The sequence below is a fragment of the Leptidea sinapis genome, chromosome 46 (genome assembly GCF_905404315.1).
Source record: "Leptidea sinapis chromosome 46, ilLepSina1.1, whole genome shotgun sequence".
NCBI lineage: Eukaryota > Metazoa > Arthropoda > Insecta > Lepidoptera > Pieridae > Leptidea > Leptidea sinapis.
The window spans coordinates 8,046,677-8,064,829 of NC_066310.1; the positions used below are offsets into that span (position 1 = coordinate 8,046,677).

Genomic DNA, 18,153 nt, shown 5'->3' on the forward strand with positions numbered 1-18,153 from the left:
AAACTTTTAACTAAACAAAAAAAACTAACGTTCAAACTTAATAATTAAAATGATTATATTTGAATTTTGAGCTCTAGGTGACCACTAGTTTATTTAAATCTGCTTTACTTACGACTCACCCTTGTAGAAACCGACTTGTTTCAGGAGGTTGTTCATCATCAGGGTGAGTGTAGCGACTTCGCGTTAACGTCCCGTCCCGTACTCAGGTGCTAAATGAGTCGGTACCAACACCGATGAATCACGAATAAGACCGATTTATAAAAAAAAATAGCTAAATTTCGTACTTTAACCGTGTTCCTGTTAGATAAATCGATCGCTAAACTACAAATAACCATAGTTCATAGTCACAGTAGTCGCACATTCTTGAGACATTGTTAAGTTAGTACGAGTCACGCAGATATAAAACTACCCTCAAATGTATGTATATAATTATGAAACAATTTTTAAATTTGCTAAAGGTAAGCTTATGTTATGACGACCTGTATAGCCGAGTGGCTAGCGATCCTACCTACTAAGCTAGAGGTCCCGGGTTCGAATCCCGAATTGTATTAAATATATCATTGTCTTGTAACTCATTACACAGGCTATATATGCTTAACTTGGGGCAAGATAATTCGTGTGTGTAAAAGTGTGTCAATGTAGGTATTTTATGTTTAGATTAAATATGTTAGCATCTTATCCGTTGGAAAGAGCGGTCTTCCCTAACCGAGGTTCTGTGAACTTAAAAGGAAATCTTTCAAATTGTTTTTACCTAAATGCTAAAAAAAATTAACATGGACGTTGTACATTTAACAAATATCTTAGCTATCGCTAAAATTCCGTGCGATCGTGTGTGCGATAACCTTGCAGTCATCAATGAGATCAGACGTCAGTCACAGCCACAGAAAACAGCCAGTCATCCTGAATTGCAATATTACGTCACTTCTTATTATAATTATTTAAAAAGCGTCGGTGACGCAATAAGTTGAACCGTTGACTCTCACCAAGGAACCCCGGGGTTTGATTGGCGACCGCAACATCAAAGAGTTTTAGAATTCATATTATATTCGATTATTCGATGCTTTATAAGTTGGGAAACGCTCTTGTGGTGCCTCTCGTGTTAAAAGAGAGTATGGGCTGCGCGGTGATCACTTACTATCAGTTGAACCCTATGCTCGTGTCTATAAGAAAATCAAGTTCTCAACCACTTTTGTAATTTCTCGGATAGGCTTTCAACAAAAAACAAAACATAATTGGTTAAGTCTGAAATAATAATTTAATTGCTTCTATATTCCATTTTAAACGTACACACAAAATCGGCATACAACAGAGATGGCTATGTATTACTTTGATGGGACATATAATATATGAAGGAACTATTATAATGCAAAAATAAGTTTTATAAAGAAAAAAAAATAAAACTTTGTGCTAAGTATGCATATGTTAATCAATTTAAATGTATTTGAAATTGAATAATTATATGGTAAATAATACAATAGGTATTTGATTAAATTTATGTAAATGGTCATTCATCTAACCGTGATTGTGTAAAGCTAAAAATAGTTCTGATTCTGATATCAGTTTTAGACACAGTGATATCAAGAAACATAATCTTGAAGCGATAGATAGAATAGATAAAATCATCACTCTAACTCAAGATAACATAAAAGATTTGATAATCTAAATAGTCACTGAACAACTCTTTGGTCGTAACTTATGAGATATGTGCACTCGAAGGTCTTCTGTTTCCAAAGATTTACTAAAAATAATACATAAAATTGCTGAAGTAAAAAATGTTAAGGACATACAATTTAACAGTTTTAGTGATTTTTCTGATATCGACTCCTTTGCATGTGGCTTATACAAAGTGATTATTAAAGGAAAAAGAGATGGAATTAAAATAAGAATTAAAATTCTCATAAAATGGCACACACAAGTTGCAGATCGTTTATGTTTCAGAGAAGCATATAGAAGAGAGTATATGTTTGTAACCAAAGTACTGCCGATCTTTCTGCATATTCAAAGAACGTATATGACTAATGAAGGACTAAAATTAAAGTTTCCTAATTATGTACTGGCTTCAATTGATTATAATGAGGAAGTGATAGTTGTTCACATTTTACAAAATTATAAGCTATTGAATAGATTTTATAAAATGGACTTCGCTCATGCTTCTTTGGTTATAAGAAGCTTAGCAAAATTACACGCTTTCTCTTTCATCGCAGCGAAATTATTTCCGCGAGATTTCGAAGAAATAAAACGATTGTTTGACAATGACGTGCAATATTCAGATTTGAACAATATCCCAAATTCATTAGAGTGGTATTTCAATGCATCTGTTTCCATAATTTTTGATTCAGAGATCAGATTGAAATTGCAACATATATCTAATAAAATATCGTTGATACTAAACAGATGCACTGCTCCAGTGAATGGATATAGTGTCATATGCCATTCAGATTGCTGGCATAACAATACATTTTTCAAGCACATGGTAAGTTTTGGATTAATAATAGCAGTCTCCAATAAAATTTGCTTTTTTATGGAAAATTAAGGTCAAGCGATTGTACGGGTCACCTGGTGTTAAGTGATCACCGCCGCCCACATTCTCGTGCAACACCAGAGGAAACACAGGAGCGTTGCCGGTCTTAAAGGAAGGTGAGGTATTTTTTGAAGGAACCAATGTCGTATCGTCCCGGAAACATCGCACAAGGAAGCTTATTCCACATTCAGCTTAGAATAGATATTGCTTAGAAGTGTGATGATCATGATTTGCGAAGCGGATTTCCATTAAAATGTTTCGAATAATTAATATGACCATAATATTTATTATTACAGTCAGTTACTGTGGTAGTACAAGATCTTTACCAAGTCATTAAACTTCTAGCGGTGGTGTATCGGGTCAAAAACTTTTATGTACATTCTTTTAACATAATTTTTTTTCCAGTAAACTAAAAACTGTGGCAATTGTGGTTTTGAGTATTATTCGAGTAAAATTTATATTTATTTAAAAAAAATTACATTTATAAATATCTAAAAGCATTTTTTTTTCATAATCTAGCTATAGTAAAGTTGTATTTTCAGGGAGATAAACCGGTGGATTTAGTGTTCGTTGACTATCAGATGGCCCGTCTGGCTTCTCCAGTAACGGATATTTCTTATTTCTTCTTCATGACATCCGACTACGAATTTCTTAAACACAATTACGATCACCTTTTATACATTTATTACGCGACATTGTCTGCGAGCCTTCATGAGTGTAAGGTAAATGCTGAGGAAGTATTTCCAAGAAGAATATTTGAAGAACATCTTAAGAAATATTCCATTTTGGGACTTATAGAAGCCTTAATATCAATGAAAATAATAACAGCGGAATCAGACGAAGCCCACAAAATGACTGAAATGAAACATCAAAGCTGTAATGGATTGCATCAGTTTGAAACACAAAATCAAAGCTTATTTGTAAACAGAGTAAACGGCATTGCAAACTTCTATTTTGAAAGAAACTACTCTATCGATCACTTTGTCTCTGAATAAAGCATTTTTATTTACTCCTTAGTATATATGCTGTATTTTCTTTATTAAAGTATTTGTGAAGTAATGGTTGGTATGAAAACAAACGTTTATGGTGGTAGGGAATCATCATTGTCACCTTTGCTATCTTGCCATGTTACAAGAATAACCGGTGCTTCTCTAGTTAGTACTTTATATTTATCTAGTTATATAAAGTTGAATGATTTTCACCAGTACAATGCTACATTATAATTGAGTAACATATGCTGCATTTTAATAATCTGCAGAAACGTAAAAATAGGTAAACATAACCAATGTTGATTTCTCTGAAAACCCATGGCGTTATTATGTATTACAATTAAAATGCCCAGCTGTATAGGTTACATGGGAAAAATTTCATAGAGTAGAGACCAGATGGATAACTTTTCAGCAAGTGCCACCGTTATCAAAGATTTACTAAATTTAATGGAGATATGTAAAGGCGTACGCTATACTAGCTATGGCAACACAACTAGTATTTGTATATAACAGATGTGCTTGATAACAGAAAACGGCGCCGTTGTTCTACTTATCTAGGTGGCATCAATGAGATTTATTGGGAGAACATTAAGAGAAAAATCGTTCTAGAAAGAAAACGCTTCCTACTGGTAGTCTTCATTAAAAAGGACATTAGACTGGTCTGATTGCTTTGTGCTGCTTGTACACTTTTTTATCTACACCTATGCATTAAATCCGCTATTAAAGATTCTAAAACAGTTAGCTTATTGCCAACATTAAAACTCCCAATGTCCATTAATAACCATTACATCATTCAAACGAGTGTTGTAATGAAATTCAGTGCAACATTATATCATCCGTTTTCATAATAGCACTCCTTTGGGTGATATTATGGTTACTAGGACTGGCTTTTTTAATGTTACCAGTAAGCTAACTGTTTCAGAATCTTTTATAGAGGGTTCATATTATGGGTATAGATAAAGTCTTGTATGCAACTGTTGATAATTAGGTATTAAAATACTGATGTGATACAAATGATTTAAGTTTTCTTTAGTGTTAATTCCGCCAATATTTGTTTTTAAAACAATTCGACACGTGTTTCGCCTCTACACGAGGCATCCTCAGGACGTGTTAGATTAGATTTGGAGTTCTAATTTATTATTTAGTCTTGTTAATGTTAAATCCAAAAAAATTTGAGATTGGTTTGATTCGAATTCCAATTACAACCATATTTTTGGGTGGATCTTATTAATTTTATTAATGAAAAGATCGATTTGACGTTCGGTGCCTGTCCAGCAAATTATTATGTCGTCAACGTATCGGTAATAAAACAGGATATGTGGGTCTATACTGATGTGATACTATTATTACCAGACCTCGAGAAAGTAATACTATTGCAGTGCACTATGACACACACTAGGCGTGTTTTTAGCATTACCTACTAGTTATGGTGCTATTCAATTTGGTTGAAGGCGAATCTTAGCATAATTAAAACTTGAGATAATTTTTAAGATTTAGACAAACTTGGTCATCAAACAAATTTATGAATTATTAAAAATGCGAGAAATAAAAGATTAATCTTGTACATCAATCATTCGCGAGTCCGTGCTAAAATTTTACCAACTACTGACACCTACATACTATTCCTTGTCTGCAAAAACGTAACTTGAATTTTGAATTTCATGAAAATACTCAAAAAAATCTAAACAAAATGTTAAATCTTCATAGAAAGTGGAGGGGAGGTAAAATGTCGGAAAAGGGACTAAATACTATGTCACAGTTAATTGTCCGTAACAAATCTTTTTTCCTCAGTCTCCGAATCCGTGGAAACGAATAAGTATCTTTGTTAAAGGAATGGTTGCGAATGCAGACAATATTTTACAGTCAACGTTGAAATTCGAAGCAGATTTTCAATGCATTTCCGTTGCATTGTTTGTTGGATTTTTCCTTTTGTCTTTATTTTTATTGAAGCATATGGTACATTTGTTGCATAAAGTATTATATTTCAATTATAATGTTGTTAATTTTCACATAATATTTCATAATTAAACGAAATACTACTATTGAGAAGAAATCTCATAAATAAACTATTCAAGGTAAGAAGCGCCATTTCTGAAAGTAAATCAATAACCATATTAAAAGTTCATTTGCGGTAGAATTGTATTTTTAACATGGTGAAGTAGGTCTTGGGTTGTTGAAACTTAATAACAAAGTTGACCTTCATTCATTCTCAATAAAATAAACTTAAAGCTAACTCGTAAAAGTCAGTTTAAACCTAACGATGGAAACTAACGGCCGTTCCCAATATTCAGTCTATCTCTTACTTGAGATACAAATCGTAACTATCGTTTAATTTTCTGTCCCAATATACTAACCGACGGTAACTCACCTTATCTGTACACGCTGTCTGTCAATGGGACGACGTATAGCTTTCCAGCGATAGAAGTTTGTATGGAAAATGAATGGGACGCGTGAATTAATAGTAGTAATAACAATGACTTATCGGGTATATTGGGACATCTTCAGATTATTGACAACTAATTACTGACAGTAGAAGATAGTAATTTATCTCTATGTGTAGATAGTATATTGGGAACGGCCGTAAAATACTTCATTCAAATATTGATCTTTAAATTTATTGAATACCTAATTAATACTTCTTTTCTAAATAAATTCATATTTTGTCCTCATAAATAGCAAAAAATAGCAAACTCGAATAAATATTAAAATTTCCGGAGTTTGAAATGCCAACTTATATACATTATTAACTTTGTGTTCAAGAGAAACAAAAATAAACTTTAATATAAAGTGAAACGTTCCACACATATCATAACTGTGAACCTCGTTCAGAATACTAACTGTTCCCGCCCGATTCACTGGGCGAATTTTAAAAGGAAATAAATTAATGAAGGAATGTTGGAATTCGAAAAATAAGCCAGTAACAAAAGAAAAAAAAGTAGCCATAAACCAAACTACAATAAATTTCGCGTCGAATGGTGGTAGTTTCATGTCGATACGATCAGTGGTTTATGCGTGAATGAGCCTCAAACAATGACCATTTCCATTATATATATAGATAAATAGATAGGTAGATATACAGGTTATATAAATACTTGTCTGTGAAATGCCAGTATCGCCATTGGGCTCAGCGAAATTTGAGCAAAAGAACAATAAATCATAATTATTCCTAAAAGATTATCCGGCCGATCCAGGTAAATTGAAAAGGGATGTTTCGTGGCTTATAATTTATTTAATACTAGCAATGCCTCGCGGTTTCACTCACGTAGATACCGATCTCGTGGTAGTGGATAGTCTACGTAGATTTATTTTTGTTAAAATAAAAGTTTTATTCCACTTAGTTATTATTTTATTATTGCATTATTTTGTTTAGATTGACATTTTTAAATTCGTTATATCTTTTGAGTGGAATGTCTGATTTTAATAATTTAAACAGTTTTTTACAGGTATTGAAATGGTCTTTACTAAAAAAGGGGTAAGGATTTATACAGAGGTATAAATAATATGGTTTGATTGTTGTTATATTTTCATAACTATAGTAGTTGGACATATGGTATCGTTAACATTGTGTAGATATTGATACTTTATATAATACTGAAGAACATTTTTTTGTTCTATCAGTAATATTTTCTGCAGCGCACGCGATGACCGACTATAAGACTAAATTTTTCACATCTCGCTTTATATTATTGCATTTAAATAAAGTTTTTTTTGATAATGTTATATAGTCTATGTCACTCAGTGAAGATGCAGCTTTCTAATGACGAAATAATTTTTGAAATCGGTCCAGTAGTTTTTACAAAAACAATACATAAATACATACAAAAACACAAACGTTTCCTCTTTATAATATTAATTTGATATACAGGCTGTATTTACTGATCACAATGCAGTAGAAGTTTTCACTAACGTGTTGAAATGTATAGGAGTTAGTCAACTAATTTTAATAATAGAATATTCTTAAAAAGGTGGAAAAGAACACAATGTTCATTAGCATTTTCTTGTAGAAAAACGCTGCCGGGATATAAGTCTATTCTCCTATTTTCTCCTATCATTCCTATAATAATGCTAAGCTTATTCTCTCTGTTGAGATACATTTTTGAAATGAATGAAATGCTTTTCCCATGATTTTTTTTTATGAAAATACGGGATGAGACGAGCAAGACGTTCAGCTGGTGGTAATTGATACGCCCTGCCCATTACAATGCAGTGCCGCTCAGGATTCTTGAAAAGCTCAAAAATTCTGATCGGCACTACAATTGCGCTCGTCACCTTGAGACATAAGATGTTAAGTCTCATTTGCCCAGTAATTTCACTAGCTACAGCGCCCTTTAGACTGAAACACAGTAATGGTGTAAACATTACTGCTTTACGGCAGAAAAAGGCGCCGTTGTGGTACCCATAATCTAGCCGGAATCCTGTGTAGAGGAGCCTCCCACTGGTAAACATATACAGAATATTCTAGATTTAAGAAAACATATATATTTTTCGCAATTTTTTTCATAATCATAAACTTGCCTTCACAGAGCTTGTACAATCCAGGTTTTCAGAATTCTATAAATGAACTTCCAGCTAAAGAGCTGTACAGAAAAACAAGGGGAAATACTTCGATAAAATAAATATTTTTATGTTACAAATGTTTGAAAATTTTCAGTACATATCATCGATTTCACCCTTAATAATAATGCACTACTAACAAATTCTAATATAAATAATATTGTTAACGACAAGTTTATTTTGAATCAGTCCTGTAATGGAGAACGCAATTCACTAAAACCTCAGGTTGCTAATGAGTTTTCAAAGGGAGTAGTTATTTGAGCTACAGGACTATCGCATAGTTCAACAGAGTGGAGACTGGAATTTCATTAATGCGAATAATCCGCTAGAAGTTATGCTTGGATGAGTTGAGTAACTTTTAACTAGGATTAAATTATTATTATAAAGCTAGTGGTAGGTAAAATTGTTTTTTTTTTGAATGAAAGTAAGGGACGAGACGAGCAGGACATTCAGCTGATCAGGATTCTTGAAAGACCTAAAAATTCTGAGCGGCACTACAACTGCGCTTGTCACCTTGAGACATAAGATTTTAAGTCTCATTTGCCCAGTAATTTCACTAACTACAGCGCCCTTCAGACCAAAACATAGTAATGCTTACACATTACTGCTTCATTGCAGAAATAAGCGCCGTTATGGCACCCTTAATCTAGCCGGCATCCGGTGCAAAGGAGCCTCCCACTGGCAATAATTTTATTAGACACTGACAGTCCACCAATTTTTTTTCTTCAATTAATCATTTTCGTGCAAATATAAACTTGCTTTTATGATTTTAAGGTGCGGACTGACTAGGATTGTAAATGCTACAACCGACTTTACTATATTTGTGTTGATCAAAGTTAGCTAAGCTGCAAATGGGCATTGATTTTACTGATTTTCTTTTGTTTATTCAAAATTTACATATTAACTTGAATAATTGTTTGGTTTAACTTTTACAAAAATACTAATTCAATTAAATTCTTTAAAAAAAAAGGATGTTTTTATCGCTGAAAATTCAGAGATTATGTACTCCAAAGATTATTTTTGGGAAGCAACTTCCAAAGTTTTTATTGTATATTTCAAATCTATATATATATAAGAGATTTGCACGTATATAGTCACTCATCACGATATCTCTGGAACCATTAGAGCTAAAGACTTGAAATTTGGTAGGAATATTCTTTTCACCGAGTAGAGGTCAGCTACGGATTTATGAAATTCCACCCGCAGGAGTTTTTATTATGAACAGAACAACGTCTGTCGGGTCAGCTAGTTATATATAAATATTCTATTCGGTTCAAAATTTTCTTTGTCCTTCTATGCACTGCATTTATTGCGTCGGAATATTTTCATTGCATTACGTTACGTTATAATCGACTCTCTAAGAAATCAATTTTTGTGGATATTGAGGTATGACCGCGCCTTAAAAGAATTATCAGCAGAATGGGTCATGAATCAATTTTATCGATGGTACACTGAGCGAGTCTTCCTTAGTCAGTTTGGGGCAACTTTACCTAAAGGAGCCCTATTCGACCCCCAAATAAAGTGCCAAGTAAATAATAATAAAAAAAAGTCCCATGCCCTTATGATTTAAAATGTTAATAGGCTGGACAAAATACGAAAGATGGTCCAAGGTAGTAATGAACTGTAAATAGGGAACGAAATCGAAGTAGGCTTAAGGCGCGGTCATACCTCAATATCCACAAAAATTGGTTTTTAGAGAGTCGATTACAACATAACGCATTGAAAATATTCCGACACAAAAAATACCGAATAGAAAATTTATACAAAATTTTAAATAGCAAATAAAAAATTTGGAAGTTGCTTCCCAAAAATAAACTTTGGAGTCAAAAATCTCCGAATTTTCAGCTATAACAATATTCTATTTTTAAAGAATACTAGCTGACCCGGCAAATGTTGTTTTGCTATATAAAGTATAATTCACGCGATAGTTTTATAAGTAATAAAATATTGCCTATATTATAGCCTGTACATCATTTTGTTCTATTGTCAATAGTTTTTGCAGCGCACGCAAAAATAGGTTTTCGATTTTACATCTTGTGTTACAAAATAGCAATTTTATTATGGATCCCTAATTAAAAAAAAAAAACATAGCCTATAGCCTTCCTCGATAAATGGACTACCCAACACTGAAAGAATCATTCAAATCGGATCAGTAGTACCAGAGATTAGCGCGTTCAAACAAACAAACAAACACTGCAGCTTTATAATATTAGTATAGATAATAGAATTAGTACTTTTCTAAAACTTAAACCGAACAATTTTTCAATTTAATACGTAAATTTTACTTTATTATTTTTTACAAAACAAAATCAGTAAAATAAATGCCCGTTTGCAGCTTAGCCACATGATCAGCACAAATATTGTAGAGTTGGTTGTAGCGTTTACAATGCTAGTCAGTCCGCGCCTTAATAAAAGATGGAGCGATGACATAATTAAACAGCAACAAAGTTATGGACAAGAATCTCAAGAGATAGGAATTAATGGAAACTATTGGAGGAGGCTTTTACCGCAAAAATCCTTCATTGGAAATAATGACTGACAATACTTCAAATTCAGACAATATTCCGAATGGGATTTAAAATCACATATTGAACCTCAAAAACAACCACAAATCCGTATAAAAAATAGTATGTATAAGTAAAATATAAGTAATATTTAAATAATAAGGAAATACCTAAATATATAGAATATAGATGTAAGGAAATAAAGATTTAAATAAATAAAATAAACATGACACAAAGTTTGGGCTGACTACTAGTAATTAGTAAAGGTACATAAATCCTCAAATTATTCTGTACTAGCTGATACCCGCGACTTCGTCCGCGTACACACATGAATAAGCTTGTAGTACTTGTTAGAATCTTTATTCCTTATGACAAAACTTAAGATTCATCGTTCATAAAAAAATTGGTCTCAAATTTTATTTGAGCTTAAATTAAGTTTATATTTTACCTCCTGAGAACTTTCTCGAAAAGGAAAGAAATAAAAAAATCTAATTAGTTATTCATTTATACAAACTATTCTTTCAATTTGCTTTCTCAACGACGTGGGACCCATCAAAGGAAAAACGAAATGTTGTTTTTTATTTCATTCCTAGCATTTTCATATTTATTCACCTTTTTACACCATCTCTGGACTTCCACAATTAATTCAAGACCTAAATTAGCCAAATTGGTCCAGCCGTTCTCGAGCTTAAGCGAGACTAACGAACAGCAATTCATTATATATAATCACATTATATATATAGATGTACTCCTGTTCTAATTCTGTCATGTATTCAGTTAACAAGGTCAGTAGAAGATTGATCGCGGTTTTGTCATTTGAACCCTAAGGGTAAGCGACTGTGAAATCCTTATTAGATGTAAGTTGATAGTGTATAAGCTTTAACGCTCTCTTAAACCCTTGTTTGAAACTGGGGATCATTATTATAACATTATTTTAGCGAGCAAAAAACCTTTGAAAGTATGTTTAAATATCAACTTTTATAACTACATTATTATTTTTTTTTATATAAAAATAAGGGACGAGACGAGCATGACATCTAATGGTATTTTTGAAAACCCAAAAATTCTGAGTGGCACAACAACTGCGCTTGTCACCTTGAGATATAAGATGTCAAGTCTCATTTGCCCAGTAATTTCACTAGCTACGGCGCCCTTCAGACAGAAACGGCAGAAATAGGCGCCGTTGTGGTACTCATAATCATCCGGTGCAAAGGCGCCTCCCACTGCCTTTTCATGCTATTTTCACCAATGGATAGCGTAGTTATCGAGGAAGGTTTTAGTATATAATTTGTTCAGTTTTTGTATACATTTCTGAACATAAAGGCGATATTTGTTGGAGGTGTCGAAAAAAAAATAAGCCGTCTCGAAGCTTTCAACGAAGACGCTGTCTAAGCCTCGCGTTAATGATAAGTCATTAACGATATTAATCCTTATTTTATTACTACATACAACTACATATTAATAAATATATTGAGAATATGTTTTTATTTTATTTTTAACTCATTAACTTTGGTTGAGTTTATTGCTACTTCTTCTCATTAGCTCAACCCTTTACGAGGTAGCAGTATTCAATAAGAAAAAGAAAATTTTTTTTACATTCATAAGTGTTATTTCCGTGACCTAAATGAATCAAGTCATTTTGATTTGATTTGATTTTGATTTGATTACACATGTTTAATGGCCTTATACTACATTATTCCCGAATACTTACATCATTTTTTTCTATTGACAGAACACCGTCTGTGGGGTCAGCTGGTATGAAATAAACGAGTAAAGGAGTCATTACGGTAAGTGAGTTCAATCATGACTTTCTGGTCCAAATGTACTCGAACCGTGAAACCTCTGCTTTACAATTAGGCGTGCTATAAGGTCGCTTTTTAACACACAATTTGTAAGAATATGTTGTGCCGCTTGCTGTGCTGTGCTTGCGCGGAGAATATAAATAAAGTACTATTTCGGGCAACGGAAAATTCTGCCAGTATTCTTGATTCACTTCCCCATAATGATAGTTTAAATTTAATATAATCATAGTATTGTAAATATAGTTATAACATTTGTTTTGTTTGAATAAAAATGTTGAAAAGCATATAATATGAAAAATAAGAACCTTAATACAATGTGAATAAAAAGGTGTTGTTTCGCAAACTAAAACACTTAAAAATCATGCAATGTAACCCCCTCATAGGGAAATGCAGAGACAACGATAGCTCGTATCGTGAGTAGTGAAGGGTTAAGTGCGATGTTTAAAGTTAACCCTTTTAGTCATGGAACAAAGGGTGGCCTGTTAAACCCGTGTTTCCCTATTTCGCGAAACGGGGTCTTAAAGCTCCTTACGTTTCATTCTTGACTTAATTGTTTTAGCACCTCTTAATGAATGGTTGTTTTTGTTTTTATAGTAACGTATTTAGAATACACTCTTGAATTTGAATACTTAATATTCAAATCCAACAGATTTTTAAGTAAATAAGGAATAATCGTACTTTAATTAAAATTTAATTTAAAAACACTCATTTTACAAATATGACCAGTGTCGTCTTATATAACTCATAAAAAAATTACGAACAAGAAGTTACAATGATTTCTGTCTCCTGTCAAAAATATTTCATAGACATTTTGTTAACGCTCCGTGCATGACACATGTCGATGCTGGTCGGTGACGGAATGTCTATAGTCGCCAGTCGGAAATGTAATTCGAGATCAAAAATGTAAACAAATAATATCACTGTCAATATGAAAATTCAGAGATTAGAGACATATTCTCATTGTTTCAAATACAATGAATATATTTATTTGTTTGAAACGTTCCCATGGTAAACGGTCATGTTTAGTGGGTCATGTATGTGTTGGCAGACTCTTCTAGAAAGACAATGATATAAAAGTATATACGACAAAGGGTGACAGCACAAACATAATATAGATCTAAAATTAATAAAAAAATGGATAAAGAATCTTCTTCAAGAATTGCTTATAGATAATTCCATCATCATATCTTATTTAATCTAGGAATATAACTATTCAAACAAAAAAACCTATAAAAGGCGCATGATGAGGTAACAAACATATAAATAAAAAATCCTGCCGTTAAATTGTATGCCTCCTTTTTGAAGTCGGTCGAAAATAGACAAATTCTTAGACTGTTCTAGAACATTTTCTTAATATAACCCTGTGGTGTTCGCTACCTATAAAAATGCAGCGTTAATATAATCGGAAATGGGGATGAATACTTACGCATTAAATTATATATATTACTTGATAATATCGACAGTTGACAGCTATATCGGTAGCTATTGAAATCTAAGAGTTGCCATTATGGCTTCGTATCAAAATTTTTAAGAAAAAATTATCAATGATCGCTATTCGATGATGAAGTGCATTGAAGTAATTCAGAAATAGCACAAAAATACATATAAATCTATCCTGCTCTTTTTCTCTATTTAAAAGAATAATATTCACGCAGCTTTGGCTATATTCTTACAAATGTAATGATTGAAGAGTCATTTTTTCAGGTACGCCATTTTGTTTATCTGTCAAAATTGTATCAGTCACTGTCCCATATTTGAATATTCATCTTATATATAAAATTCTCGTGTCACAATGTTCGTTTCCATACTCCTCCGAAACGGCTTGACCGATTCTCATGAAATTTTTGTGAGCATATTGAGTAGGTCTGAGAATCGGCCAACATATATTTTTCATACCCCTAAGTAATAAGGGTTGTTCACCCTTAAATTTTTTTTTCTTAACTTAACTTCAAATTTTCACCCATCTACGATCAACAGTTACTTTTGTATCGCGATTTTAATACCGGCAATACAACTTTAGCTGGGTCAGCTAGTTTCATAGGAAATACTGTTCATACAATGTAACAATAACAAAACATATTGTTAAAATGAATTAGGCCTTATAAACTGTTTAAACATAATTAATTGACATCAATGTTAGAATACTATTGTAAGCTTTAAAATAGGAAATACATTCCATTGTTACCGAGGAAAAGAAAATGTAAAATGAATAAACAGAGTGCGGTGAGGATAAAAGGACATGAGGTGGAACCTCTCTCACGACAGTGTCGGGGTCGAATCTAATTTTTCCCCCGCTAATGCCCTCCTGCTCGCTGCTCAAGGTTGAGTGAACGCGAAAATTGTTACTTCACGAAACTGAGAGACATTTCTAACTGAACGTTAAAGCTGCGGCGTCAACTGTTATTTACAGACATGAATATACGATTTTATAACAGTGTGAGAATCAATTTTAACGTTGACATAAACGCGAGGAGACGTGGAAGATATATTCACCTGATGATAAAACGATATAGACAAAACTGAATCGTAGCCCACCTTAATGACATTTTTCTACAGTCATACGGCCGTTCCCAATATACTATCGACAGATAGATATAAATTACTCTCTTCTACTGTCAGTAATTAGCTGTCAATAATCTGTAGCTGTCCCAATATACCTGATAAATCACTCTTATCGCCTTATTACGTGTGAATTATAATTTCCATACAAACTTCTATCGCTGGTAAGGTATACGCCCTATATATAGGTATAAGGTGAGTTACTGTCGATAAGTTTATTGGGACAGAAAAAGTCAACGAAAGTTACGATTTTTATCTCAAGTAGGGATAGACTGAATATTGGGAACGGCCGATAATAAACAAGTAGGTCGAAATTCGATTGAACATACATTTCCTAAGTGACTGTCTACCAATTGTAATACAAATTGTCGTGCAAATAATCATAAACCTAACTGATTTTATAATTTTAAAAGATTTATAAGCAGAATGGGTAATGATTAAATTTTGTTATAGTACACATTGCAATGCAGTCGCTCAGGATTCTTGATATAAAGTTTTCATGAGATGTAATCTCTGCTAGATTGTATAATATCGACTTCACTTGTCCTAATTACACTGGCCTTCAAAAGTAAGTATCACACTTTTAAAATTGGGATAACGTTTTAAGTTCACAAGATATACTTTCGAAATAAAAAGGACTCCAAATAGAATTTAATTTTGTACATAAAAACTTTATAGTCGGTAACCTTCTTTTAAGAATTGGCTGAAAAAAAACTTCAAAAACAAAACCATTCCTTTTTCAAAGTGGACGTTTCCGAATTACTATTTGAGCATTCACATTTTTCTTTCTGTTTTAATTTTTTTCAAGATCGATGGGTCTTGTTTTAAAAATTTATGCTAAAAAGCACATAACATTTATTTATCATGCCTCTTTCAGTTGAAGAATGTGCTAGGCTTTTCTGGAACTAGGCATCAGTATGCGTCGCACTGCAAGAATGGTGGGTGTGACGGTACGAATGGTCCAGAAGGTAAAGCGAAGGTACGAAGAGACTGGACACCATCTCCATCATTATATTATTTCCACTGTGTTAAGAAATCGCCGACAAAATGCAGTTGGAGTCCAGCAACAGCTACTTCAGACCCTGACGGACTACATTAGTTGTCACTAATCTTCTTCTCAGACTTGCTGAAGCAAATTTGAAACCCTGAAGACCAGCGAGTGGCCCAAAACTCGAGAGACAGAATCGAGTAGCGAGACTGCGATACACCCGTGAACACATGCAGTGGGATGAAGAAGAATGGTCAAGAATTTTGTTTGCAGATGAGTCTCGATTCTCCCTTTACACTTCTGATGGAAGGCGAAGTGTTTACAGGCGACCTGGTGAGCGATACCTTCAAGCCTGCATCTCAGAAAGAGTCCAATACGGTGGAGGCAGTGTACATGTATGGGCTGGCATATCTTCAGAAGGTCGCACAGAGCTAGTAGCCATAGAAAATGGCACGCTCACTGGGCAAAGATATGCTCAAAAGATTCTCAATGAGTATGCAGGGTCGTATTTAGCAAATATGGGTGATGGATCGATGCTGTTGCATGATAATGCCCGGCCACACACGGCTCATATCGTACAAGAGTATATTCAGGAGGTCGGTATCAGCGTGATGGCTTGGCCATCAAGAAGCCCTGATCTTAACCCGATTGAACACGCCTGGGAAGAGCTTGGGAGGCTAGTCAGAAACCCTAGACCACCACCTACTACCCTCAGGGCACTAAAGCAGGCCCTGGTAGAAGAATGGGAGAATATTCCCCAACATCGGCTCCGAAACCTAGTGTTCAGTATGCCAAACCGGCTCGAACCTGTAATCAGAGCTCGAGGAGGCAATACCAGTTATTAAAAAATAAATAACATGTAATACATTTTAGTTGAATTTTTTTACACTAAACTAAAAATGTCTATTTTCATTGTTTTATCTTTTTTAAGTTAAAAATGTTACTAATGTATAATTTTAGTTTCTAAGAATTAAAGCCTATAAAATTTGCAACAAAACGTTTTTAATCTTAAATCTCTACCTTCTATAGTTAAGAAAAAAAAATAATTTGAAAAGTGTGATACTTACTTTTGCAGGCCAGTGTACTTTGCGATTACATATTGATAATCATACATTTTTTTTATGGAATAGGAGGACAAACGAGCAATGTATGTTGGAGGTGTCCAACATATCATTGATATGCAGAAGAAACAGCGTGGGAGATAGCACACAGCCTTGGGGCACTCCAGCGTTCACGGGCTTGGGATTCGAGCAAAAACCGTCGACAACGACTTGTATGCTGCGCCCAGTGGGGAGGCTGGAGGTCCACTTGCATAAGCTCTCAGGAAGCCCAAATGATGGAAGTTTTGAGAGGAGCGCCTTGTGCCATACACGATCAAAGGCCTTCGCTATATCCAGGCTAACTACCAAGCCTTCCCCCTTGCTTTCAATAGCCGCCACCCATCTATGTGTTAGGTATACCAGAAGATCACCTGCCGACCAACCATGGCGAAAGCCGTTTTGTCGGTCGTTGATCAACTGGTGACCCTCTAGGTATACCAGAAGTTGGCGGCTAATTATCCTTCCCATGATTTTAGAGAGCAGGGAGGTTATAGCAATAGGCTTGTAGTTTGCCGGATCCGAACTGTCTCCTTTTTTTTGGATCGGATGGACAAGGGCTGACTTCCATGAGTCAGGGACTACGCCTTTGGAATAAGAGTGCCGGAATAAATGCGTTAGCACCGGAGTCAACTCAGGAGCACACGTTCTAAGCACGATTGGAGAAATGCCATCCGGCCCGCTCGACTTCCTGACGTCCAACGAAAACAGAGCTCGCCTAACCGTTTTCTGTCTGAACTGTACTTCAGGATGGCAATATTTTCATTCTATCTCTGGCACCGCGGGATGGTTGGCGGTGTTTTTCCGTTGTCGTCAAGAGTCGAGTTGGAGGTGAAAAGAGCGCACAGGAGATCGGCTTTCTCTTTTGCCGTATGGGCCAGGGTGTCATTCCTCATGTGCAACGGCGGCATGGACGGCTGGTTGAAGTTACCGAGAGCAGCTTTCGACAACGACCAGAACTTGGGTGTTCCGGTCGTTTAACTGGAAAGCTGCTCGCCGTTTTGGACGACGTGCTTTGACTTCGCACGGGCGATTTGCCGCTTAAAAAATCTGGAGGCACGTTTATATTTCCTCTTAAGAACTTTGCAGTTCGGATCCTTTGTGCCCAGCGCCGCAACCCAAGTTCGATACGCTTGTTT

General features: G+C 34.4%; 2 protein-coding genes across 2 annotated transcripts in view; both read left to right on the top strand.

Moving 5' to 3' along the window:
- The window catches only part of LOC126977886 (uncharacterized), a 185,709-nt gene that overhangs the window by 32,366 nt on the left and 135,190 nt on the right, over positions 1-18,153 (top strand). The window contains exon 2 of the mRNA XM_050826513.1: positions 12,301-12,355. The gene's annotated coding sequence lies outside the window, so the exon portion shown is untranslated. The remainder of the gene's footprint in view (positions 1-12,300; positions 12,356-18,153) is intronic.
- On the top strand, positions 1,813-3,542 carry LOC126977895 (uncharacterized). Its single transcript, XM_050826527.1, has 2 exons — positions 1,813-2,473; positions 3,064-3,542. Exons 1-2 carry the CDS (start codon positions 1,961-1,963, stop codon positions 3,514-3,516), a joined length of 966 nt encoding a protein of 321 aa, XP_050682484.1. The 5' UTR covers positions 1,813-1,960; the 3' UTR covers positions 3,517-3,542.

Coding starts and splice junctions, on each gene's coding strand:
- LOC126977895 (XM_050826527.1), top strand. CDS start 1,961: ATGTTTGTAACCAAAGTACTGCCGATCTTTCTGCATATTCAAAGAACG. Junction 2,474..3,063: donor ATACATTTTTCAAGCACATG/GTAAGTTTTGGA, acceptor TTGTATTTTCAG/GGAGATAAACCGGTGGATTT.